Genomic DNA, 27,276 nt, shown 5'->3' on the forward strand with positions numbered 1-27,276 from the left:
CTGAAGCTTAGAGAGGTTAAAATCACTTGTAGGTGGTGAGCAAGGATCCTGACCCAGGCCCATGACTAGCCTGCCCGCTGAAGCACACTAGACTAGTTTGTTTCCTGATTTTTAAAACCAGGCCTTGTCTACCTCAGAGAGTTGATTTAGATCGGGTTTGTAAAGGGTCTGGTACACAGACAGAACTTAATAAGTGATAATCTCTTAATCATTTTTCCCGAAGCTCAGATGTCATTTTTATTCTGTGCTTTTAAAGTGAAATAATCTTGGATAGTCACCTACAACGGTCATTTGCTGGGTGCTGCAGAGTTGAGGAAGACAGTCCTGGTCCCTCAGGGGCTCGGAGCCTGGGTGGGGGACGGCGAGAGAGAGGAGAGAGTGGAGCAGGGGCGGCCAGCATTACAGAAGGCTCTCAGTGCAGTGTGTCATCAGGATTGAGTCCCCTTTACCAAGAGGCAGGAGGCACTGTGCTGCTGTCACCGAGGTGGGCGGTGTCTTGGATTCCTTTCTGCACTAACAAGTGGGACAACTGGTGTTGGGGTGCAGGATTGAGTAGAACCCAGCTGGCTACTTGATACCAAAGCTCTGAACCTGAAGGAGCCAAATGCAAGGTGCTGGGCCCAGAGGGGCCAGAGGGAAGCTGGTGCAGGGTCTATCCTATTTCCAGTCAGTCCCCACCCGGCCACTCCTTGTCCACAGTCTGATTTCTGAGAGACCTTGTCCAGGGTCCTCTAAAGGCTTGTAATAGTTGGCTGATATCTCGGGTTCCCTGAGAAGCAGCAGTTAGGAAGTAAGGTTTCTCCAGCACCTAGAGGGTTTTCGGAAACTGCTCAAGTATTTCTTCGTAATCGTGTTCGTCATCTGCAAAAGAACCCAAGTAGTGAGGACCTTTGGCCTTAGGTTCCTTCCCCGCTTCAGGGTACTTTCGTCCCTTGAACAGGGGAGGGCTTGGTCTGGATGCTCTAAGGTCCTTGCTAGCCCAGAAACCACACTTGGTTGTGTCTGAACACTTTGCAAACATTCTCCTGTGTGCCTTGGGGAGGGTAGTTGGGGGATGAACTCATTTTCCTTGCCAGGGCCCTGGAGCCACTGGGAGAAGGACAGTAGGGACCCTTCAGCCTACGCCCATCTCATATAGGCCTGTCCATCCAACTGGGACTGTGGAAGGGTCGCTCATGAGCAGAGCCCTGCTGAGGGTATGGCCAGCACCATCAGAGGCAAAAGCAGCAGCAGAATGGCATGGGGGAGGGGAGAAGGAAAGACAGGGGTGAACAGGGGCTGACAGACTCACTTGTATCCTGAGTGATGGGCTTAGTGGGCCTGAGACCTTTCTTGCGACCAGGAATCTCACTGTATAAATTGCAGCTGTCCTTGATGACCTTTCGCAAGGTCTTCCTCTTGGGTTTAGGCATCAGAGATGGTTCCTGCAATTCGAAGGCTTCAGAAGACTAAGTGGGAAAAAAAGCAGAAGTTAGCAGGGTCCCAAGAAATGGGGTAAGAGAGTACCTGAAATGCAATTTCCTTCACATCTCACTTCCTTGCTCCTCTCTGAACTTTTCAGTGTATGGCTTCTCAGGACGCCAGGTGTTTTTGCTACAAGCACTTGAACTGTTCTTTGGCAGGGGAGAAAGGGGCCAGGGTGAGACATGATAGGGTTGGGGGCTAGAGACAGGGTGTCTCTGCGTTTTTACACAGGGATTTGGTCATTGTCCTCCAAATCTTTTGCTAAAGGAGAAAAAAGTAGTCACAAAGCCTCAGGACAAACAGAGTACAGAGCTGAGAGGGGTCCCAGAAGGAAGAGGACTTTTATTGAAATCCTACCATGTGCCAGAAGCTGTATGCATATCTGTTCATTCACCCTCAAGTGACTCTCTGAGGAGCTGTTTGAGTTCCCAGTTTACACGTGAGGAACCAGGCTCAGAAAGAGTGTGCCATGTCAAGCCTCACACGGGATCCCTGGCCGGGCCAGGCTTCAGACGCAGAACCATGTCTGTGACCTGTAAAGCCGCTCCTCTTCCCACCACGTCATGTTTTCAAAAGCAAACAGTAAGGCTCCCTGATGAGCAGCGGAGAATACTGATTCCCAGGGAGGGAAATTGCTGGTTCTAGGGCAACAAGCAGGAGCCATCCCAGAGGAGCCGTCAGGAACCAAGGCTGGGACGGAGGTCTCAGCTCTTTGTACCACATTCTTTCCAGCACTGTCACAAGGCCTGTGTTTCAGATGTCCCAGTCTATTTTTGGTTCTGTCAGAAAACGACTACCCTACCCCCTGCCCCACAGATACGAGCCCCTTCTGGGGCTGAGATCGCTCAGGGTTCATCTTTTTAACTTCCACTGCCATCCCACTGCCTCCCCACACAGTACGAAATCCAAGTCTCTGCACATCCCAAAACAGTATGCTTGTTACAGTTTACAAAGTGCTTTTTATGTAGATCACTCCCCCCACCCCACCACGCCCCCCATTCTCAGCAGAGCATGGCTATCAGCGCCCACCTCAGAGGGACGCAGTGAGAGCTGGGTGGGGCAGTACGTATGCATAAGGGGCCACCCCAGGGTAAGCGCCCCACGAGTAGAGGCTAACAAAACAGCACTGAGAGTGATGTTATCCCAGGCTCACTGGTGAGGAAACATGCCCAGAGAGGAAGTACAGCCCACAGAGTGAGGAAACAGGGCCGTGAACTTCGTGTTTCTGACTCTGAGGTTCTTTGCCCGCTTGTCATGATTCAGTTTGGTTCAGTTCGGACTCACTGGCACTTTCTCTGCCTGCCTTGGAGTGGGAGGTCCCTGCCCCACAGGACTCTTGTTCTAGCCAGAGACCAAGTACAACTAATTAAAACTACATGGCCTCCCACCTCCAAGCTATGTACAGCGTGCAGTGTGACTACAGAAGAGGGAGAACTGTCACCGCCTTGGAGGAAATGTGAGCTGAGCCTTGCCCGTGAGCCTGAAAGGAGGAAGAATGTTCCTGGCAGGACTGGTGCGTGTGAAGTGCTGAGGCAGGAATCCTGGCATACCGAGAGCATCAGGAGTTCCTCTGTGGTTGGAGCTGCTGAGCAGTGGTGGAAGGTGGGCCTGGGAAGGTGAGACTGAAGTCAGCTATGAAGGACCCTGGATACCATGTTAAGGGGTTCGCATTACCCCCAGCAATGGGGAGCCATGGAAGGTTTCAGAAGGTGGGGCTGAGGCCCCATAGTGACCAGGGAAGGATGTGGGAGGCCATTCTGACAGCCGTGGGGAGGGGTTGAAGAGGCTGCTGGAAGAGTTTAGGTGAAAAATGCTGTAGCTTGAGCTAGGGAGTGACAGCAGGGGTAGCAGAGAGAGGTAAAGCACCGTGAGCTTGGAGTCACAATGCTTCCGCTCCAGTTCAGGCCCCCCCATTTACAAACTGTGTGACTTTGAGTGAGTCTCACAGTCGCTGAGACCTCATTTTCTCGACTGTAAAATATGAACGATCACACCAATGTCAGGATGGTCAGGATCGAATAGTAGGTACAAAGCGTGCACGTTTATAAACTGCACATTCTGGAAATAGAGACAGATGTAGAGAACAAGCATATGGACCCCAATGAGGGAAAGTGGGGGTGGGTGGGTAGTGGCGGCGGTGGGATGAACTGGGAGATCGGGGTTGACATATATACACTAATGTGTATAAAATAGGTAACTAATAAGAACCTGCTGTATAAAAAAATAAAATTCAAAAATAAATAAACAAACTGCATGTCCTGTACAGCTGTAAGAGGCGTGATGCCAGACAGACAAAGAAGAAACGGCAGGACCCTAATGATCCCTACAGGTGGCCCCTCCCTGCCCACTTGGGTTCTGTTGGTACCTTGACGCCTTTCGCCTTGCTGACCTGCTTCTTCTGCCCACTGAGGCCCTTACTTTTCGGAGGCCTGGGCGGGGGAGCTTGACCCTCAAAGGCCGGTGACTTCCGAAGATGATAATAGAAGGCCTCTGTCAGCTCCTCCACTGGGACTACGGGGAGGGGCCCAGCCGGCTGGCTTGGCTGCCCCTCAGCTTCCACGACAGTCAGGTCCAGCCACCGGGGAGGGACCTCGAAGCACATCTCAGGGTTGGAGTCCAGGCTGACCACCAAGAAGGGTTCCATGATCTTCTCCTCCAGCCGCAGGCCCAGGAAGGAGGGCAGAGGGTCATCAGGGTGGCTGGCATCCTTGGCCACCACTTTGACCTCACAGGGCAGTGGGAACTGGGCAATCAGATCCTGCAGGCTGTAGCGCCGGCCATCACCCAGCTCTTCCACGAAGCCGCCAGAGAAGTGGAGGGGCAGCAGAATCTGTTCTTGGTCCTCTGCCTCTTCATACTCTTCCTCCCCAGGCTGGTCACTCAGCCGCTGACACACCAGGACATTCATGTCCCTCTCTTGAACCCCAAGGGCCTGGCCAGACCCCAACACCTCCAGCCTGTCTCCCATGGCCAGGGACATGAACCCGGGGTTCTCCAACCCGTCTCCTTCACAGTCCTTTGTGGCCACTACCCGGAGTGGCTGGCCTGGCTGGAGAGCACCCAGGAGGTCGTAGGCCGTGGGGAACTCTCTCGGCCGCCGCCGCAGCTTGCCCTGGTAGGCCCCAGAGATCATGAAGTGTCTGGGCACTTTCCGGCCCTTGGTTGAGGCCAGGAACCGCCAGGGTGGCGAGGCCACGCCATAGATGCAGAGCCTCTGGCCCTTCCGTAAGGAGCTCAGCCACGGGCTGAGGAAGATGGGGGGCCCCTCCGGAACTTCCAGGATCTCTGTGGGCAGGGGGAAGGGGCCTCCCCGGGCCAGGGCCTCGCTCAGCAGCAGCGGTTGTATGAAGTGGATGTGCTGAGAGGAGGCGGTGATATCCTCCACGTCAACCTCCAGCGTGGAGGGGATCTTGACGATGGTCCTGCGCACTGTGGAGGGGAGAGGTCAGCTCAGGTGCGCACCCTCCACCCCTCAGAGGTCTGAGCCTGCTAACCTCTTTCCTGTCTTCATCTTTTCTTTCCTACCAGCGTTTTCCTGTTGTACCAGATTCCTTGCCCACTCTTTCCTTCAACCTCTTTTTGAAAAGTTACTATAAAAAGTTTTTAAAATATTTATAAAAGTAGAATAGTATAGTGAACCCCAATGTACCTGTCACCCAGCTTCAACATTTAACCCATGGCCCATTTTCTTTCCTTTATACCCCTATCTATCCATTCCCCTTCCACTGGATTATTTGGAATCAGAATAATCACATCTTGCCATCTGTGACTATTTCAACGTGTATTGCTAAAAGAAGGGGTAATTAAAATTTCAAAAATAATAACCACTAGGCTATGATCACGTTGAAATAATAATTTGATAATTCCTTAATATCACTGAATATCCAATCAGTTCACTTTTAAAATTTTAATTGAATTTTGAATGTAATTTTATAAGCTGTCTTTCCAAATCCTTTCTGGATTTAAATAGAACCAAATCAAGAAAAACACTGACTACATGACTTTGGACAACCTCCTCCTGTCCTGGCATTGATAGCGCCTGGTGCGTAAGCTCTGTAAGAGTCTGAGGAAAACTGGCCCACCCACTATGTTGTTTGAGCCGCACCACACGGAATGTTCTCCCTGTTTTGTGGATGAGAACATTGAGGCTCCGAGGAGTGGTGGTGACTTCCCTCAGGTCACATGGTTGGGATTTTTGCTCTGTGCCAGATGAGCTGATAATCGGCTGAAGCTGGGAGATGGGCACATCTGGGTTCATTATAGTGTTGTTTTTTAATTCAGAATGCTTTATAACTTACCTGAGCTGCCTCATTCTCCAAGGCAGTCAACTTGTTATTTTTACAAAAACTAGTAAATAAAGCCTAGGTTGTTTCTTAGGACAGGACTCAGTCAGGCTGCTGGCAGCATCCAGAGCAGGGTTGGTGAGGCAGAGGCAGAACCTGGCCAGTCAAGAGGCCAAGGGTGAGTGGAGGGTGAAGAATGGGGGTGCCCTGGAGACCTCTACACATACACCCATTCTTCTACCTCTGCTCCAGCTTGGCCTCCGACCGGCCAGACCTGGCCAGCTTCTGCCTCCGGTTTCACCAACCCTCTGTGTGCAGCCACCAGCCTGTCCTAAGAAGTAACCTATGAAACAGCTGGGGGATTCAGCCAGACAGTACCCTCCCAGACAGGAGGCCCTTCACGAACAATCTTGCTTTCCCCAGCAACAGGAAAATATATTTCTCCTGAGCTGCACTTTCTAACACTGTGTTTCTTTGTCCTAGCTGCGGGCAACCTCACAGCCCAACTTTTGCCAAACTTTATAAAGTACGTGGGACCTCACTCAAGTTACCCGCTTTCCTATCTCCTTTTGCACCTAACTTCCACTATTGGGGATTCTTTATTCTGTTACGTTGTATATACCAGGTAAACCACCTGGAATCCCTGGACTATCCACGGGGATAGGGGGCATCTTCCCATCAGAGCAGCTCCCCAGGGTCTCCTCTGACCCTCCCGCCCCCGGCCCACCCACCTGCCCGGGGAACTCACAGTGCATGATGGCTTCGACCTCATACTGGGGCATCAGGGTCAGGGAGTGCCAGGGGAGGACGGGGCAGGTGAGGATGGTGTCCCTCAGGGCCGGGTCCTGCAGCACCTGGAGCAGAGTCCGAGGGGGCCCAGGCTCCAGTTCCCAGAAGGGCCCCTTCTGGGACAGGGGCAGGTGCAGAATCACCTGCTGGGCCCCGGTGCCCAGCACACAGCGGGCACAGCAGGTCCCGAGGTGCATTTCCACAGCCTCAAGCTTGAGGGGCTGCTCCTGAGGCACCACCCTGGCCTTGGTGGTGATTCTGTGGGTCGACATGAAGCAGATGGGCAGCTGCTTGGAGCTCTGGGTCGTAGCAGAGACCAGGTCCTCCAGGGTTCCATAGCTCTGGGGGCCAGTGAGGGGGCTGAAGTTGCCTGTGGGGCACAGCAGGGGGTGTCAGGGTGGGGCAGACCTTTGCCGAGCCCAGGGCCTCATATCCCATGCCCAGGTCTGGCTGCAAAGAACCAGCCAGAATCCCCCGAGGACAGGGGCCAAGGGTGGGCCAGCATCTGGATATCCAGGCTGCAGGGCTGAGGGATGGCAGGCAGCAAGTGACCATTGCAAATGGACAGTGAGGGCAGGGGTGGGGACAGTTCCTTCTGACACAGGCACGGACACAGAGGGATTGTCACCAGAGACAGAACAGAACAGACACACTGCCACATTTTCCTACCTGCCGACCCCACCTGCCTCTCACTTTGCCATCTTTGTCTCCAGATACCTCACCACTGCTCCATTCCCACACACCAGCACCTACCACCCCATTCTGGGTGGGTGAGTGCCACAGTCCCTCCCAAACTAGAAACCCAGGAGCTACCGGCCAAATGACCTCTGACCACCCCTCTACCCCTCCCCCTGCCCTGTCCATTCTTCTGCCACCAGACTGGCCTAAAATACCCCATGTCTGGACATAATATCACTTCCAGGGTCTTCCTGCCCAAAACCCTCAACACAAATCTATTCAAGGAAGCACCACACAAAGTCGGTCTGAGGGACATTCTGCAAACGTACTGATCTAGACTCTTCAAAAATGTTGATAGCAAGACAAAGGAAGGCTGAGGAACTATTCCAGCCTGAAGGAGACTAAAGGAGGCCAACTGAATGTCATGTGCAATCTGGGACTAGATTCTGGATCAAGGCAAACACCGGGCTATCAAGGACATTAGTAGGGCGGCTGGTGAAATCTGAATACAGACTGTGGGTTAGACAGTAGTATTGTATCAATATTAAATTTCCTGAATTTAATCACTGAACTACAGTTTTGTGAGTGAATGTCCTTGTTTTATAGGAGTTATGCTAAATACTGGGAGTAATATTCAGATGTAATGGGGCATCATGTCTATAACTCTCAGATGGTTCAGAAAAAAGATATATATACACACACATATATAGTAATATATGTTCATATGTATATATGTGTGTGTGTATGTATATATAATATACAGAGAGAGGGAAAGCAAATGTAACAACATGCTTAACTGGTGAATCTGGATAAACAGTATACAGGAGTTCTAGCAAGTCTTCTGTAAATTTGAAATTATTTCAAAATTTTTAAAAACCCTCAAAATACAAAACAAAACACATCACTTCCCTATTTAAAAGCGCTTTGGCTACTTAATACCTTCAAAATAAAGACTGAAATGTGGGGACTTCCCTGGTGGTTCAGTGCTTAAGAATCTGCCTGTCAGTGCAGGAGACACAGGTTCGATTCCTGGTCTGGGAAGATCCCACATGCCACGGAGCACCTAAGTCCGTGCGCCACAACTACTGAGCCTGCGCTCTAGAGCCCACAAGCCACAACTACTGAGCCTGTGTGCTGCAACTACTGAAACCCATGCGCCTAGAGCCCGTGCTCCACAGCAAGAGAAGCCACTGCAGTGAGAAGCGCGTGCACTGCAACCAAGAGTAGCCCCTGCTCACCACAACTAGAGAAAAGCCCATGCGCAGCAACGAAGACCCGACACAGCCAAAAATTAAATAAATAAATGAATTTATAAAAAAATAAAATTAAATTTATAAAGCCTTTAAAAAAAAAAAAAAGGTGGAGGCGGCGCCGGCGTGGCGGCTGCGCAGCGAGCAGTTCCCCAGCAAGGTGGGCGGCTGGCCGGCGTGGCTCGGCGTAGCCGGGCTGCCGGGGCCCGCGGGGCTGGCCTGCGCGCTGTGCGGCCGCCCACTGGCCTTCCTGCTGCAGCTGTACGCACCGCTTCCGGGCCGCGCCTTCGCCTTCACCGCGGTCTCTTCCTTTTCTGCTGCCGAACGCCACCGTGCTGCGCCGGCCTACGCGTTTTTAGAAATCAATTGCCTAGGAGAAATGACTTCTACGCCTATGAGCCACCTTCTGAGGATCCTCCGCCGGAGACAGGAGAATCCGTGTGCCTCCAGCTCGAGTCCGGTGCTCATCTCTGCAGAGTTTGTGGCTGTTTAGGCCCCAAAACATGCTCCCGATGTCACAAGGCACAGTACTGCAGCAAGGAGCATCAGACTCTGGACTGGAGATAGGGACATAAGCAGGCTTGTACACAAGAAGGTGATTTGGACAGTACAGTTCCAGACCACAGCTTCCTTTTTCCAGAATTTGAAACTGTAATAGAAACAGAAGATGAGATTATGCCTGAAGTTGTGAAAAAAAGATGATGAATCAGAGATTATAGGTAGCATGGGTAGCATAGGTAGCATGAGGAAGAATTGGATTCCATGGCAAAACATGAATCTAGGGAAGACAGAATTTTCCAGAAGTTTAAAACCAAAATATCCCTTGAACCAGAACAGATTCTCAGATACGGCAGAGGGATTGCCCCCATCTGGATCTCTGGTGAAAATATCCCTCAAGAAAAGGATATTCCAGATTGCCCCTGTGGTGCCAAGAGAATATTTGAATTCCACGTCATGCCTCGTCTGCTCAACTACCTGAAGGCCGACAGACTGGGCAGGAGTGTCGACTGGGGCGTCCTGGCCGTCTTCACCTGTGCTGGAAGCTGTGGCCTGGGCACTGGCTACACAGAGGAATTTGTTTGGAAGCAAGATATAACAGATACCGCCTAAAGACAACGGTGTGAAGCCTCAAAATATTCATCATCTCTTAGACCTTCCAATTCCATTTCTAGGACTTTATCCTAAGGAAATAATTATACCAGAGATACACAAAGATGTTGTTTTAGGTGTTGTGTATCTGTCCAGCAGGAGGCTACACAGTCTTAATGATACAGACTTATATGCACATCAAGTAAGATAAAGATGCCAAGGTACCATTGTAGATGGTATTCATAGTATGCTATTTTTGTAAAAATATTTATACACATGTATGTACACCAAAAATATCTGGAAAGATATGCACTAGATGTGAACTGGTTAACTGAACAGTGGGACTAAGTGACATGATCTTTTTACTTATATGTATATTTCTTTCTATAATAAAAATGGGTTATGTGCCTAATTAAGTCAAAAAAAAAAAAAAAAGAACGAAATGTGTCCATGCCCCACACAAGCTCCCCCCGCCCCCCTGCAGTCTGGCTCCCGCTCACCTCCCCACCACTTGCCCCTCACCTGGAACCCATGCCCTCACTGGTCCCCTTCAGCGATCACAGGAAACCATACTGAGAACAAGCCCACAGAGGGTGCCTGCTCTGAGCCCAGCCCTGTTCTAAGTGCATCATACGTGGCAACTCATTTAATCGTCACATCAAGGCTGACTGCCCCATTACAGAAGAGGAAGCTGAGGCACAGAGAGGTCACGGGAACTAACCACGGCCACAGCTAGTAGCCGGCAGAGGTGGGATTCCCATCCAGGCTGCTGGCTTCAGCGTCCAGGCCCATGGTCCACCACACTACACACCTCCTGCAATGAATGCGCTACAGGGGGTTTCTGGAGCACCAGTGTGCTCATGCTACTCCCTCTAGCTGGGATCCTTCCTCCAGCTGAGGTGCCACCTCCTCCAGGAAGCCTGCACAGACCTCTGGAGAGGCAGGCCACTCTTGCCCGGAGCCCTCTCCAAACTGGTGCCTACTTGTGCTGTTGTCCTCCTCACTGCCATCCTGGAAACTCCCCGCCGGAGAGGGCTGCATCTGCTTCATCCTGAACCCCACACCCCAGCCCCCAGCACGAGGCCTGGCACACAGCAAGTGTCAATAAATGTTTGGTGAGTGAATGTGGGAGCGAACATGAAAACTGGCACGTGGACAAAGACATGAAACAAAAAAGGCCCAGCCAAGAGGCAGATGTAATCAGAGATGGACACGGAGAGGACGCAGCCACGCCAGCTCAGGACACCGTCAGAGCACTCAGAGGACATTCGGGTCTCGGGGCTGGGTAGTGGTGGATGTGAGAGCAGTGTGTGCCAACCCAGAGGGGTGGGAGTTTGTTTTGGGGTCACATGTGCCCGAGGGTGTGCCTGGAGGGTTCCAGGGCACTCAGGGAGATAGAGGTGCCTGCCTTACCCTGGAAGTTGGGAGCGAGCTCCATGGTCTGGCCCGTCCCCAGGTTCTCGCAGACCACCTTCTGGAGGCGAACACAGGTGACCTTGATCAGGTCTCCTGTGGAGAGGGAGCATTCATTCCCGGAGATCTCGTAGATGGAGCCTGCGGAGACAGAGTCAGTTTCACCCATTCAGCAAAGGCCAAGCGCTGCACCGCCCGTGCCCTGTTCCCCCCAGGCACTGCTCGGTCACACCTTTGCACACGTTGTTCCGGTGCCTGGAATGCTCTTCCCTGATGCCGCTCTGCCTTCTTTTAGCACTGACTGTACCCCTCTGTGGTCACATCCCCTTGCCTCCTGAACTCAGCTCACAGGGCACGACTGATCCATCTCAGCCGGCACAGGCCCAGCCTCGAAGTGTGTGTGTTTAAGTCATGAATGAATAAACAACCCAGTAAATCCCAGTTCCCTTATTAGCTACAAAATCAGGCCCAGGGAGGTTCGGTGACTGCCCCGAGATCACACAAAGCCAAACACCCACACTGGCGCTTTCTTCTTCAGATGACTTGCTGTTAAGAGAAGCACAGGAGCGGGTGGCGGGCTGCTGACAGGGTGGGCCCAGTAGGCGGGTCTGGGCCCTGACTTACAAGGTTTAAAGGGCTATAGCAGGATCCAGAGCATGGAAGGTGCTCAGTAAAGATCTCTCACACAGCGACCCATCCTGCTGATGAGGGACAGACAGTGCAGGTGGGCAAGCCTCCAGGCCACCTGACTCTACTGCACCCCCAGGGCAGCCCCGGCAGGGTCCTTTACAACAGCCCTGAGAAACTGATGAAAATCCCACCCCTTATCCCCAGGAAAATACACACAGGCTCATAAAACACACACTTCTGTCTACAGACGCTCGGGGCTGGTAACAAGAGCAGCCCTGGTGCTGAGCACTTACTATATGCCCGGCGCTGTGCTCGGCACTGCAGACGTGTCATAGCACTTAAGACTCATGAATGCCCCTGGAGGGAAGGACAGTTTCTCTTTTCTAAGTACGGAAACCGAGCCTTGGCAAGGGTGAATGGGCGGCCCGAGATTATCGGGTAATAGGAGGTCATCTGCCTCCGAATTGGGGCTCCTAACCACGTGGTGACCACAGCCACCTGCCCCTCCACTTCACCCCACCCCCACACTCTCATCCTGTCAGCTTCTCCACTTACCCTCACTTCCGCCACTCCCGCCCCCACCCCCACCCCCCGGCAGGGAGCATAATGAGGAAATGCAAGTATTGTGACACACCGTGGGACGGGGTATCAGGGGGACGGCAAACAGAGCACTGATGCCTGCAGGAAGCCCCCAGGGAGAGCGGGATTTGAACCCAGATCCCTCAGATTCCCAAGTGGGCCTGGCGAGACCCCATGGTGTGGTGGCCCGTCCTGCCCCCTGTGGGGCCCTCCATGCGTCTCACCCTTGATCTAGGAACCCCACTTGGGGCCTCAGAACACTTTTCTGGAAGCTGCTGTGGCGGAGCAAGGGAGCGGATGGAGGGAACAGGATGAAGCAGGGCACTCAGACGTAGTTTGCTCTCTAAGGAAGTAGCCTCCTGCACCCCACCCAGACTCTCACTTCCCTCTCTCCTCGCCCTCCACCTTTCCCACTCAGTCGCCCACAGGTCCTGCCTCACCCTCAGAGACACCGCCTCTCCCCTCACTGCCTGTCAGTCCCTCCCCTCTCACCCTTTCAGGCAATGACTACTAAGCCCCAGCTGTGTACCATCCCTGTGAACCAGGTGGGCTGCGGCCATGTGGGCAGATGTGCGGGTGTGCAAGGAGCCAGGAAGGCTTCCCGGAGGAGGAGTCATTTTAGCTGAGAACTGAAGAGTTGATCGGATCAAGTACGGCCCAGTGCCAAGCAGAGGGCAAAGGCGGGATGGGGGCACTGAAAGAAGGACGCGTGGATAAACGTCCAAGGGGAGGAGTGGGAGGGCATACGGAGGGGAAGGCTGACCTGGCTCTTGAGAATCAAGCAATAGCCCGGCGTCGTGAGCGCCTGAATGCCGCAACCCTGCACGGTCCGACCTCATGCAATGCGCAACGCCGTTCCGCCCCAGCTTGGCTCGGTTCCACCCACTTGAGTATCTGAGCTCATGGACTTCCCATCACCACCCTGCGGGGCAATCAGTGATCCCGCATTCCACGCAAGCAAAAGCCGTGACCCGGCGAAGTTGGAGTGTGGCCCCAAATCACACAACTTGGGTAGCGGCAGCGTCGGGATTCGAACCCAGGGCGCAGTGTCCCGGGTTTCTAACGCCCTGGCAGGGAGAACCGGTCCGCCGTGGGGCCGAGGTCGGAGGGGTCTCGGCCCTTCACTCACCCTGGAAGTAGACACCCGAGCAGACCCGCAGCACACGCGGGAGGGAGGCGGGGTCCAGGGCGCACACGAAGTCCTGCAGCGACACAGGCTCCATGGTCCGCGAGGCTCGCTGGGCGCACACTGAACGGCCCGCCCGCCGCCGAGCGCGGCAGCCCCGCCCGGCCGGCCCAGCGGGGCGGGGGTGGCTGGAGCGCCCCGCCCAGGGGCGTTGGGGATGCGACGCCGCGTTCTGGGACGCGCCACCTCCCTCTCCCGGCCTCAGTTCCCTTGTCTCTACAAGGGGGTTGCAGTACCCACCTCTCACATTGGGGGCAGGATTTAGAAGGTCAAGACCAGGACCTGACATCCGGGAGGCTCTGAGTAAATAAGAGCTGGTCCCTACGTGCCCAGTCATCAGTGAGGTGCCCCATAGTGGAGGGAAGACGAGGATGAAGATGGAGAACCCCCCGACTCCCACTCACCCTCGTTATCCCCCCTGTCCTCTCCGAACGAGGAAACACGGCCCTCCTGGTGTAGTTCTGAGTCTCACAGGAGGGACACAGCCTGCCCTTTGGGTCTGAGGAGGAAGATAGAGCATCAGGTCTCCCGAATCCCTCTCCGGGACACTCCATGGTCCTCTGCCGCTTATTACCTTTCCAGGACGCAATTCTACTTAAAAATTCTTCCTTGGGCTAAAGAGAAATCAGCTTAGGAGAGAGACCAGCCACTTCCCCTGACCCCAGAGAGGACAAGGATTTTCCATCTCCCTGCGCCTCAGGAGTCAGACAGAGGTTCAAGTCCCAGCCCCTCCTCTGGCTTGTTATATAACTTTAGGCAAATCACTTTGGTGTTGAGTTCTAGTTTCCTCATCTGTAAAATGGAAGAAAGAATCTTTTCTAAACTGATCGTGAGTATTAAATGAGATAATATAGATATTGTACAAAATGCTTTATTTCGTTTTTTGTCACTATAAAATAACAGAGGACTTCTAATCAGAAATAATAACAAAAGTTTAAAATGAAAAGAATAAACCCTAATTAAAGACATTTGAGAAATAAAAAGAGGACATTCTTTTCCCAAATATAACGAACATTTTGCTGTGTTTCTTTCTACTCTTTATTCTGCCTGGGTGTGTGTGTGGTTTGTTTGTTTGTTTTTAATTTTTGATTTACAGTGAAGTTGCAAAAATAGTAGAGATTTCCCATATATCCCTCAGCTAGTTTCAAATTCCCCTGTTGGTAGCATCTCACATTACCAGGGTGCATTTGCCAAAACTAAGAAACCAACATTGCTGCGTTGCTGTTAACTGAACTACAGACTTTATTTGGATTTTATCTGTTTTTTCACTGCTGTTCTTTTTCTGGCCCAGGATCCCAACCAGGATTCCATGTTGCATTTAGTCATAATGTCTCCTGTCTGTGACACTTTCTCAACCTTTCCTTGACCTTGTTCTTATAACCTTGACCGTCTTAAAGGGTACTGGTCAGGTATTTTTGCAGAATGTCCCTCCATTTGTTGTTGTTGTTGTTTTCTGATGTCTTCCTCATGACTAGACTGGGGTTATGAATTTTAGGGGGAGGATACTACCAAGGTAAGGTGTCCTTCTCATCACACCCTCCCGGGGGCACGTGACATATCCACGTGACTTCTCTCTGTGATGTTAAACTTGACCACTTGGTTAAGGTGGTGTTTCCAGGTTTCACCACAGTAAAGCTGCTCTTTGGAAGGAACGCAGGGGGAACTCCGCCCCGCTTCCTGGAAAGGGCAGCATCCAAATAAATTATTTGGAATTCTTCTGTAAGAAAGATTTGTCTCTTCTCCCCCATTTATTTATTCAATTATTTATGTCAGTATGGACTCATGTATATTTAATTTATACTTTTGACTATAATCTAATACTACATTATTTATTTTGTTTCTCAGATTGTTCCAGCTTTGGGAGTTCCCCCAGTCTGGCTCCTGGGACCCTTTGCCATACCCCCATTGTTCCCTTCTCTGAGCACCTCCTTACTGCCTGGTGCTCTCAGATGCTCCAGGGTCCTCTTGTCTTTTCCCTGCCCTCACCCTACAATCAGGCATTTCTCCCAGAAGCCTCGGTGCCTTTTATTGGAGAATGGTGTTTAGAAACCATGCTCTGGTCGCTGAGAGCGCTCCTTGCCACTGTGTTGCCTGTACTTTTTGTCTTTTTCTTTCCGTCTTTTTCTTTCCTTGCATAGACGTTTACAGACACCACTGCCTGTCCCATGACCCAGCTGAAATCAGGTCCAGCCCTGACCTTCAAGAAGAAGCTCCTGTAGTACAAACTTCCACCTGCAAAATAAATGAGTCATCAGTAAGAAATATACAGTGTGGGGGGCTTCCCCAGTGGAGCAGTGGTTGGGAGTCCGCCTGCCGATGCAGGGGACGCAGGTTCGTGCCCTGGTCCGGGAAGATCCCACATGCCACGGAGCGGCTGGGCCCATGAGCCATGGCCGCTGAGCCTGCACGTCCGGAGCCTGTGCTCCTCAACGGGAGAGGCCACAACAGTGAGAGGCCCGTGTACCACAAAAAAAAAAAAAAAAAAAGGTGGGCTTTGGAGATAGAGCTGAGCTTGAATCCTAGCTCCATCACTTAGCTGTGTGACCTTGGGCAAGTTCCTTAACCTCTCTGAATCTCAGTCTCCTCTGTACAATGGGAACTGGTGAGAGTGGGGTGTTGGTGAAAATGATAGTGTAACATAGGCATCTGGGCACATGCCAAGCGCTCGATATCTGTTATCACTATTATTTCCCTAGGGCCTCCTGTGCCTGTGTCATTTCTTAGAGATCTCAGCTCTTATTTCCTTCTCCCAGCACCCTGCTTTCTATTTTAGGAAAATAAGAGTCTGAGTGGGAAACTCTTCTTTGCTCTTATGCAATATGCAAATGGAGGAAATGGAATTGGAAGCCAGGCCTATGCTGGCCGTCACCCGAGCCCTTTCCACCCCCAAAACACTGGTCTGGGCCTCCCCAGGTCCCTCAAGAGCCGAGTGGGGTGTGGAGAGGGAATCCCAGGCTCACAGAGAGGCTAGGGAGCTGCCATGGGAAGGAGCTGAGAGGAGGGTGCCTGCCAGGACCAAGGGCTGGAGTTTCCTCCACAGTCTCTGTCACGTTTTTGGAGTCTGAAGGTGACTGGCTCGGGACCTGCTGTGGGCAGCCGATGGTCAGGGGAACTTTTGGGGACTGGGGCCCTTGCTGCTGCATTGGCACCGTCCACTCTTGCAGGTGTTGTCATGTGGCCTGGGGTTTTCAGACAACATCCAAGTGGGTGGGATGATCCTTTCCAGGAAGAAAAGGGGACTAATGATGGTGCAGTGCTGGACATGGTGGTTACAATGTTCTGCTGTCCACTTCAATGTCCACCAGTGAGGCATGTTGGCCCAAGGTGGTGGAAAACAGGCCAGCAGTCAGGAAGGTCAAGGGCAGGGTATGGGAGAGAGGAGGAGGCTGCCTCTGCTCAGGGGTGAGTGAGCTGGCAGAGGCTGGAAGCCCTCTGCATGCTGGTTGCTAGGTTACAAGGCTTCTGTCCCGCAGCCTGGAGCCTTCCCTGGGCTCCTGTGGACTTCTTCCTCTGGCACTGGCCCTGATGGCTATGAGACGTGTGCCCTTTCACAAATCGAACGACAGTCTGCCACGTGATGATACCTCTGGGTGTCGAGGGCGCCCCACCTGAGCAGCAGACACACATCGAGTTGCCCATCATGTGCAGAAAACTCACGGGAAACCAGTAACGCTCCCGGAGCTGGGAACCATGGGGACTTGAGGGGTGATCTGTCTTCTTTGCCTGTTTGCTAGATTTTCTGTAGCTTGGTTTATATACATGAATGACTCTCTGCCAAGTCCTCCCTGAGACAGCTGTGGAGACCATCCGGGAGGGATGCCCCTCCCTGGTAGATGTTCACTAGGGGAACATCCCTTCTGGAAAAAGATATTCAGTACTTGCATCTCCTCAAGGAGGAGCCATGTGCGGTTGTGAATCTCCGAAGGACTGACTCTGCTCCCTCCTGTGTGGTGGAAAGTTAGCTGCAAGTCCTCTTCAAGCCCCAGGACCTCAGGGAAGGCCTAGGGCATGCTGGCTCTGGGGGTGGGGGTAGTGAAGGGTCCCAAGACATCTTGCAGGGGTGCAGGTCAGTAGGGGTGACAGCTGAGGGGGGCTGGGCAGGAGCTGCTCAGGCCTGGGAACAAGCGAGGTCCCGAGGAGGGAACTGGGGGCAGAGCAGAGCGGGAACACAGAAAGTGGAACCATGGGGCTTGGGCCTGGGGAAGTGAGTGTGAGCCCAAAGAGCTTTTTGCCCCGGCATGTCCCAGCTGGGACTGGACAGAACCAAAACTCCCTGCTCCCTGCATCAGATGCTTCTCTCCCAGCAGGGACTGCAGCACCTGCATGGCTGGCGAGCAGAGGGAAGGACGTGGGCTCAGTTCTGGGAGCAGGTGTCAGGCTTTGGGTTCCAAACACTACAAAAACCTCTATGTAGTTTCTGGGCTTGCGGGGAATAGCGGGGTCTGCTGTCTCCTTTCAGCAGAGCTTAAAAGAATTTATCTCTTCCTCAAAATATTAACAATAGAGTTATCATGTGACCCAGCAATGCCACTTCTAGGTATATATCCAAAAGAATTGAATGCAGGGACTCAGGTATTCGTACACCCACATGTTCATCACAGTGTTATTGACAATACCCAGGAGGTGGAAGGAACCCAAGTGTTCATCAACAGATGAATAGATAAACAGAATGTGGTATATATTACATAAAATGGAATATTATTCAGCCTTAAAAAGGAAGGAAATCCTGACACATGCTACAACATGGATGAACCTTGAGGACATTATGCTAGTGAAATAAGCCACTGACAAAAGGAGTAAGGTATCTAGAGTAGTCAAAATCATAGAGACGGAAAGTAAAAGAGTGGCTGCCAGGGCCTGGAGGGAGGGAAAATGGGGATCAAGTTTCAGTTTTGTAAGATGAAAAATTTCTGGAGATGGGTTGTACAACAATGTGAATACACTTAACACTCCTGAACTATATACCTAGTGAACTTTTATGTTATGTGTGTTTTATCGTGATCTTTATTTTTTTTAAGATTTATTTTTATTTATTTATTTTGGCTGCACCAGGTCTTAGTTGCAGCATGCGAGATCTAGTTCCTCCCTGCATTGGGAGCTCAGAGTCTTACCCACTGGACCACCAGAGAAGTCCCTATCATGATCTTTAAAAAACAAGTTCTCTCAGACTGTGTCTAAGCCTAAATCTAATGTACAGCATTGTTTATTCTTCAACAATGATCTGGCTGGTATTGAAATCCAGGTTGTAAACAGTATTCCCCCAAACTTGGAACATGGCTCCATAGTCTTGGAGTAACATGTTTACTGTTGGGAGTCCAGCGTCATTTTTACCCCAGACTCCTTGTGTGTGAAGGTTGGGAGTCTTCTCTCTGTCCCTGGTGCTCTGATTTTTCACATGCTCAGCCCTCTTCAGGTCTTTCATTCTTGCTTCTGGGCACTTGTGAATCTTTTTAATATGGAGACTCACATCTTCAGGTCTAAAAACTTTCTTGTTTTGGTTTTTTGTTGTTGTTTGTTTTTCGTTTTTCTCTCTTTTGTTAGCATCTTTTACTTGTATGTTGTATCTTCTGGACCAATTCTTCATCTCCTTGAGTTTCTGTTCTACTTTCCAGGAGATTTCATAGCCTTCATCTTCTAACTGTTCTACAACTCTTAAAATTTTTTTCTGCTTTTACATTTTTAATTTCCAAAACCTTCTGTAACCGAGCAAGATGCTATGGTGCCTTCCTGGGACAGACCACCCCCCCACACAAGTCCTCCACCTGCCTCTTATTTGTGGAAAAACTTTAGCCTCCTAGGCCTTCCCCTAGTTCCAAAGGATAAATCTAATCCAAGAAGTGAGAAAATGCAGAAACAAAGTAAAACAGTCAAACAAGACAAAATACTAGGACTTCCCTGGTGGTCCAGTGGTTAAGACTCCATGCTCCCAATGCAGGGGGCCTGGGTTCGATCCCTGGTCAGGGAATTAGATCCCGCATGCCACAACTAAAAAGATCCCGCATGCTGCAATGAAGATCCTGCATGCCACAACTAAGACCCTGCACAGCCAAATAAATAAATAAATATTAAAACAAAACAAAAGACGAAATAATAATAGTTTACCCATTAAACAAAGTCAAGGACCTTTAGTTCCTCTTCAAGGGCTAGAGATAATCTGCTGAGCCATGTCCTTTGAGATGTTTTGCTGATACTGTAGCCCCCACCAGACGGAACAAGTTAACTCTATGCTGCCCACAAGAACATAGACCCCAGACAGGTTGGAAGGTTGATGACGTTGATGACGTTGACTCCTGATTTTCTCACCACTGACCAATCAGAAGAGTATCCACAAGCTAATCGTGTACCCCATAACCCCTGTCCCTCACCCTGTCTTTAAAAACCTTTCCCTGAAAGCCATCAGGGAGTTTGGGCTTTTTGAGCCCTAGCCACCTGGACTCCTTGCTTGGTGCCCTGCAATAAACACTGCACTTTCCTTCACCATAACCCAGTGTCAGCAGCTTGGCTTTACTGGGCATGGGCGAGTGGACTCAAGTTTGGTTTGGTAACAGTTCTTTAAAATTCTACTTTTAATTCATCCTGTTCTTATTTCATGGGGAGAGAGGGAGTTGCCAAAGATTATCTTCTGCTTTGATTTACTCTTCCAGAGAAGAAAACCTTAGAAGTAATTAAGAGATGACTGTTGGAGGATGGAGATAATGAAAAGTGCCCACCAAACTGAGAAGCTATCTGGAGACTGAAAATCGAGGCGGGCAGCTCCATGTACTCAACAGATCAGTTTATTATAAGGTAACTTACTCACAGGGTGGGATCCGGTGGACAATGATCCAGAAGCATTTGCACCTGCACTCTGCATGGCTGAGGGGCCACTGGGACAGTTTTTTAGTTAACTTAGGGTATGGAGGTACGTGCTTGGAAACAGGAAGTGCCTTCCCAAATCAAGATTTATGAATGGGCAACTAGTCTGGTGGGCACTGGGAATATGTCATCGAAGGTCTTTGACATTGTTTGGAGACTAACAGAGCATAAAGGTTACCTGGTCCTAAGGATTATTAAACAGTATCTATTAACTAGAAAATCCTCGATGACAGAGAAGTCATTTACTGCACAGTATAGTCCTGGCTAGGGTCAGTGGAAGGACAGGAGGAGCTAAATGGGCCCAAGATGGCATCAGTTATGCCAACAGCCGTACACTCCACCCCTGACATCTTGATGACGTCTTGATAGCCATACACTCTTATCCATCATTCTTCCACAGAGACACTAGTGACAGATCTCAGGAGGTGGCTTGCGTTCCTCATTGGCAGCAGCAGCAAGAACAAACTACTAAACATAGAAGAATACTAAGAACTACGGTTCCTCATTTACCCAGGAGAGAAGTAAGTCAGCGAGTAGAAGCATCAGCAAAGGAAACTTTATATGATTAATGACTGTTTTCATGTGGGAAAGTAAACCAGTTATGTTGGGTTCAGATGAAGGTGTATAAATGCACAGCATTCCTGCCCAATAAAGGTACAAGCTCCTCCCTGCACAGACGTCAACATGTCTAAAGCCGTACGGTTTGCAGCACCACTTTTCTCTTTTGAGCAGTTTCCTGGTTTAATAGAGAGATGCTTTTGAGGGGGTCATTCAAAGCTGACATGGTGAACTGTGCTAACGCCTGGATTTCCCATATGGCACTTACGCCTATGTACTGGGGAAGGAACATAGATGTTGGCCATTCCCACCATGACAAACTATGATGGACCCACCACCTGGACTTAATAGCAGGAAGGTTATGGGAAATTTCCAGTAAGAACATATGTGTGTATATATAGATAGATAGATAGATAGATGGATATGGCCTGAGAGGGAAGGAAACCCCAAGGTGCATCGGCCCATTCACCCACAGGGCAGATGAGGCACAAATAGGATCCACATATCCAGTTCCCTTGTTTGGGAGTCATAAAGGAGCCTGTTGTATGAAGCTGCTTCTTTTCCTGTCCATTCAGTATTTAATATCTTGTGAGTTACTTGGCAGGCTTCATAGGGAAGACACCAGATATGTCTGTGATTTGCTTGCATATGGTTGGTCCTTTCTATGCAGATGGGGGCTACTGACCTCAAGACTCCATGTTCAGCTCCCAACTCCCCCAAGCCATCCCAAATATGATAAGCCACTGGAATCTGGGAATCATTTGACTAGTTTTGCACCAGGGGAAAAACATATTGTTTAGAGTCACTGTAATCAAACATAGAACTTTCCTCAGTAGGAGTCAGATCACCAAGGGGATTTTTGGTCACCAATCCAAGCCATTGTTCCCATTCCATGTGGTTGAACGGGTGAACTGTCCACGGCATCCCCTGGGCACTGGAGACAGGCAACGGGCTGCATACCCTGTAGTCAGAACGATTGTGGACCTCTGCATATGTTGGGGCCCAGCATAGGAAGACACTTCCCGTAACCAGAGTCAGGAAGTTCATGAGGCAGACACTATGGGCAATAAGACAAGTGTTTTAGGGGTCAAAGATAAAGCAAATCCTCATTCATGAGTAACACTGTAGCCGTGTGATCTCCACCGGCCAAAACCACCCCTGGTTTTGGCATTTTTCCCAGTGGTGATATCACACATTTTATCCTTAATATCTTCGGTAGGTAAAGTAAAATTATATACAGGGACCTCAGTGGGACCCCACATGACTAAATCCACTTCAGCTCCTGTGCTAATGCTTCTGGAGAGGTGATCTGGGTCTGCTGGGGCCCATTCCCACATAAAATCCCTGAATGAAGGTGATACCAAGGCGAGTCCCATCCAGGATACCACCTGGGAGGGGCAAACCAATTTAAATGCCAATGAATTACAGTAACACCAGGTGAGAAGTCCAGTGGTAGCTGCAAAACAAACAGACAAAAACAAGACCTTCCTCCCACTGGATAGGCAGAGACCTCCCTTTTGTACCTGCTTTCTCAACGCCCTTGCTGGTGTTCGGTCAGGCAGCCGTTCATATGCAGAATGTCAGCCCGCATTTTACAGTCTGATAGCTTCAGACAGCCGAGGGGACCAACCTTGTAACGTGCTGACGGGGGATAGGGCTGTTAAGGTGGCTTTTAACATCCAATTAACCAGGCCAGCCGCAGTGGGGTTGTATGGAAAATGGAAAGGCCAAAGACTTTCTCGAGCTTCTGCCCGCTCTTTTTTTTTTTTTTTTTTTTTTACGGTACACGGGCCTCTCACTGTTGTGGCCTCTCCCGTTGCGGAGCACAGGCTCCGGATGCGCGGGCTCAGCGGCCACGGCTCACAGGCCCAGCCGCTCCACACCATGTGGGATCTTCCCGGACCAGGGCACGAACCCGTGTCCCCTGCGCCGGCAGGCAGACTCTCAACCACTGTACCACCAGGGAAGCCCCTGCTCTTGTATTTCATGTCCAGTGAAATGAATTCCTTAATCACTGTCAATTTGGGCCAGTGTTTCTCACATAACTTCCAATTTTGACAGGCCTTTAATTGTAATGGCCTGATTCACTCTTTTTTTTAAAAATAAATTTATCTATTTATTTATTTATTTTATTTTTGGCTGCGTTGGTCTTTGTTGCTGCGCACAGGCTTTCTCTAGTTGCAGCGAGCAGGGACTACTCTTTGTTGGGGTACGCGGGCTTCTCATTGCGGTGGCTTCTCTTGTTGCGGAACATGTGTTCTAGGCATGCAGGCTTCAGTAGTTGTGGCACATGGGCTCAGTAGTTGTGGCTCGCGGACTCTAGAGTGCAGGCTCAGTTGTTGTGGCGCACGGGCTCCATGGCATGTGGGATCTTCCCGGAGCAAGCCTCGAACCTGTGTCCCCTGCCTTGGCAGCAGGCAGATTCTTAACCACTGTGCCACCAGGGAAGCCCCTGATTGGCTCTTAATGGCAAAGGCTTGCACTGATCCAGTGGTTGTGTGGGCACAGGTTAGAGCACACTGATACTCTTCTGACACCCACAAAGGCCCTATGTATCCACTTGCCATCTAGTAACTGCATGGTCAGAGTGTCTGATGTGCCCTGGGGGGTGTCTCAGGGGGCACTTCAAATGATCTACAGCTTGGGGATCCGCATTTTTTTTTTTTTCTCAACGTGGCCTCTCACTGTTGTGGCCTCTCCTGCTGCGGAGCACAGGCTCTGGACGCACAGGCTCAGCGGCCATGGCTCACGGGCCCAGCTGCTCCGCGGCATGTGGGATCCTCCCGGACCAGGGCACGAACCCGTGTCCCCTGCATCGGCAGGCTGACTCTCAACCACTGCGCCACCAGGGAAGCCCGTGGATCCGCATATTTGAGGGGCAAATGGAGCCTTTTTCTCTTCGGTGGAGCCATTCCACCACGTCAGATGGGATATGTAATTCCTCCAGCAGCAGACCTCTTGCCCTGGCTAATGCATCAGCTTCATGATTGCCAGAGAGAGGGTGAGTGGGCTGAAACGTGCCACACGGGCACACTGGCACCTGGTAGCATGCAGGCAGTCCAAATATCAGCCCATAATTCAACCCCCGCAGAGGTTTATTTAAAATTTTCCAATTGTTCTTTTTTCTTTTTTTTTTCCGCACTCTGTGGCTTATGGGATCTTAGTTCCCCAACCAGGGATTGAACCCGGGCCCTGGCAGTGAAAGCACCAAGTCCTAACCACTGGACCGCCAGGGAATTCCCTATATTTTCCAATTATCTTGATGCCACTGAGACATCCACATGTCAAGCCTTTCCATACTGCCCAACTTGTCAGTGGCAAGGTTGAGGGGCGTGGACCCGTGAGTAGTCGCCAGCCACGCGACTCTGAGTTCTGCCCACTGACTACTTTGTCTAGTCCCTTTCTCGAACCAGATGACATCAGAATCCAAAGAGCTGTCGAGTACAGGGGTGAGTTGCCCCTACAGCTGCCATCCGTGTACCATGTATCAGCAGGAGGCATCCCGGTATCTTCTCATACCTGTGCTCTACAGAGGGTGCAAGCAGGTGATGGTCAGAGCATCTGTGGTGGTCACCAGCCCTAATAAAACATGCAACTCCTGAGAGAGGGGACCAGTGTAAGAGGTGCTTCTCTGTTGAAGGTACGCATGCACTTGTGTAAGGTACTCAGCTACACACAGGCACACTTAGACTTTAAAAGAAAGTCCTTAATCCATCGACCCACAGGCAGGGGAGTTCGTAAGCTGACGGGTAAGTCGGTGGTCAGATCCTCGGTTTGCTGTAAGGCTAGGGAAACTGCTAACAATTGTTTTTCTATTGGACTAGACTGGTTCTCCCCCTCTTTCTGTAATTGAGACCAGAATCCTAGCAGGATTCTTTTCCCATTTTGTTGCTGCCACAGTTCCCATCCAAACCCTTCTGGATGTATACTTATATCCAATTCACGACTTGTGTCTGGCATTAACACCCTCTGTCCTTAGACTTGTTTGACAATCACCTTGACCTTTTCAAAAGCTTCTTGTTGTGGGATATTCCAGTCCCAGATTGTTCCCTTTTTTACTAAAGCTTATAGGGGTCTTAATATCTGGGCAACGTGGGGAGTAAAAGGCTGCCAGTACCCTCGCCCACCTACAAAGAAAGGCTTGTAGTTCTTTTACATTGCAGGATGCGGATACGCCTATATTTTATCAATGACAGTCTCGGGCATCACTGTGGTCTCACCAGACCAGAGAGTTCCCAAGAATTTTACTGACTGTCCTGGTCTTTGCTTCTTGTCAGTGTTTACCTCCCATCCCCGAGCTTTTAAACGTTCCTGAAGAGACGCAGCATCTTGGGAAAGAGAGAGCAAGTCATCACAGGTTAACATGATATCATCAGTGTAATGACAGAGAACAAAAGAGGGAAAAAGAGTCCATTTCTCCAAGTCCTGGGCCACCATCCCATGACGTATAGTAGGACTATGCAGATAACTTTGGGGTAAGACAGTAAAAGTCCATTGTCTCCCTTCCCACGTGAAGGCACACTGGTCCTGGGAACCCCTTCTAAGAGTATGCTGAGAAAGGCATTAGACAAATCTGAGACACAATGATATGTCTTGAGAGAAGAGGAGTTGGGCTGTGTTTGGAACTGCCACATACATACGGGGTGTTACCTTGTTTAATTCTCTATAGTCTACTGCCATGCGTCAGGTGCCATTTGGTTTTTACTCCGGCCACATGGGGCTATGTTTTTAAAATATTTATTTATTTATCTGGCTGCACCAGGTCTTAGTTGTGGCACGCGGTATCTTCATTGCCTCATGCAGGATCTTTGTTGCGGCATGCGGGATCTAGTTCCCTGACCAGGGATCGAACCCAGGCCCCCTGCATTGGGAGTGCGGAATCTTAACCACTTGACAACCAGGGAAGTCCCCCCGTGGGGCTATTGAATGGGCTTTGGGCCAGTCTTATAACTCCCACCTTCTCTAATTCCTTGACGGTAGCCATTGCTTCTTCCTGTCCCCCAGGTAGGCAATATTGTTTTATTGCCACCACTCTCCGAGGGATAAGCAATTTTACAGGATCCCCTTAACTTGACCCCTGGGATCAGTAACCGGAACTCGCCCGTGGTGGTTGTGAGGTCCAAGTCCTGTAGGACATCCAAACCCACGGCATAATCAGATATGGGCGAAACATAAACCAGAAAGGGACAGAGAGGCAATCTTCTGATTTATAACACCTTTGAAATAACACCTTTGAATGGGGCAGCCCACAGCCCTTCATTTGAGCCATCTTACATGCATCACTTCAATGTGCTCTTCTTGTTGTATTTTCTTTGACATAACGTCTGAGGTGGTGGACCATGGCGTCTGGACATCCCTCTCTAACGCCTGCGCCTCTCTAGTTGGCTCTAGTTCCACTGCTGAGCTGCAATTCCTTGTCTGTGCTAATCCTCAGGACACACAACAAAGGTAATGCAACAACCTGATAGCTTGCTCACTTTCTTTTTTCCACTTTCACTTTCCCACGGCTTGGATTAATATATCTAGTAAGCCCTCTGGTGTTTTCCTGGCATCCCCATGCTCATACACCGTCCGGAAGCATTCCAGAAACCTAGCCAGGTCACCCCACGTGGCCGTGGCTTGCCAGCCTGGGATTCCCCCACCAGAGATCGGCTCCCCCGCCCCAGCCCCGCTGCACTATCCCTTTACCCATTTCTCTGTCGTTTTCAGTCTCCTGGCTGGTTTGCTAATTGTTGGCTGTAGGAGGTAACAAAAACCAAACTGAGAAGGTATCTTTTTTTTTTTTGGCCATGCCATATGGCTAGCAGTATCTTAATTCCCCAACCAGGGATTGAACCCAGGGCTACAGCAGTGAAAGCGCCGAGTCCTAACCACTGCACAACCAGGGAATTCCTTGAGAAGTTATCTTGAGACCAAAAATGAGGCAAGCAGCTCCATATAATCAGAGGATCAGTTTATTACAGGGTAATCACAAGGTGGGATGGGGCAGACAATGATACAGAAGCATTGGCAGCTGCACTCTGCACCACCAAGGGGCCACTGGGACAATTTTATAGTTAACTTAGGGTTTGGGGGTAGGTACTTGGAAACAGGAAGTGCATTTCTAGTCAAGATTTATAAATGGGTAACTAGTCGCATGGGCACTGGGAATAGTCAGCGCAGGTCTTCATCATTGTTTGGAGACTGACAGAATATAGAGCCACCTGGACATCACAGTTATTAAACAGTATCTATTAACTACAAAGTCCTTGATGACAGGACAGTATAGTCCTGGCTGGGGTCAGTGGAAGGACAGGAGGAGCTGAATGGGCCCAAGATGGTGTCAGTTATGATAAGAGCCGTACAGATGACAATTGTAACATAATTATCCTGGCTCAAATTATCAGTTAAAATAGCCAATTGCCATCCCAGTCTTATTTTTGGAATTTAAAAGTTACTTCCACAGAGTTTTGTACAATCTGAAATCTGGCTGTCTTTCAAGACTCTGTGCAAACAACCTTTC

The 27,276-nt window shown here is 50.4% G+C and overlaps 1 protein-coding gene and 1 pseudogene across 1 annotated transcript; one reads left to right on the forward strand and one right to left on the reverse strand.

Moving 5' to 3' along the window:
* Window positions 1-208: 208 nt before the first annotated feature.
* On the reverse strand, window positions 209-13,407 carry THEMIS2 (thymocyte selection associated family member 2). Its single transcript, XM_029231086.1, has 6 exons — window positions 13,305-13,407; window positions 10,967-11,107; window positions 6,496-6,906; window positions 3,830-4,893; window positions 1,292-1,448; window positions 209-861 (listed from the first exon to the last, which is right to left on the reverse strand). Exons 1-6 carry the CDS (start codon window positions 13,396-13,398, stop codon window positions 809-811), a joined length of 1,920 nt encoding a protein of 639 aa, XP_029086919.1. The 5' UTR covers window positions 13,399-13,407; the 3' UTR covers window positions 209-808.
* Window positions 6,973-9,590, forward strand: LOC114898905 (annotated as a pseudogene).
* Window positions 13,408-27,276: the final 13,869 nt, after the last annotated feature.

Source organism: Monodon monoceros, unplaced genomic scaffold (genome assembly GCF_005190385.1).
Source record: "Monodon monoceros isolate NGI ecotype Baffin Bay Population unplaced genomic scaffold, NGI_Narwhal_1 Super_Scaffold_18, whole genome shotgun sequence".
Classification (NCBI taxonomy): Eukaryota; Metazoa; Chordata; class Mammalia; order Artiodactyla; family Monodontidae; genus Monodon; species Monodon monoceros.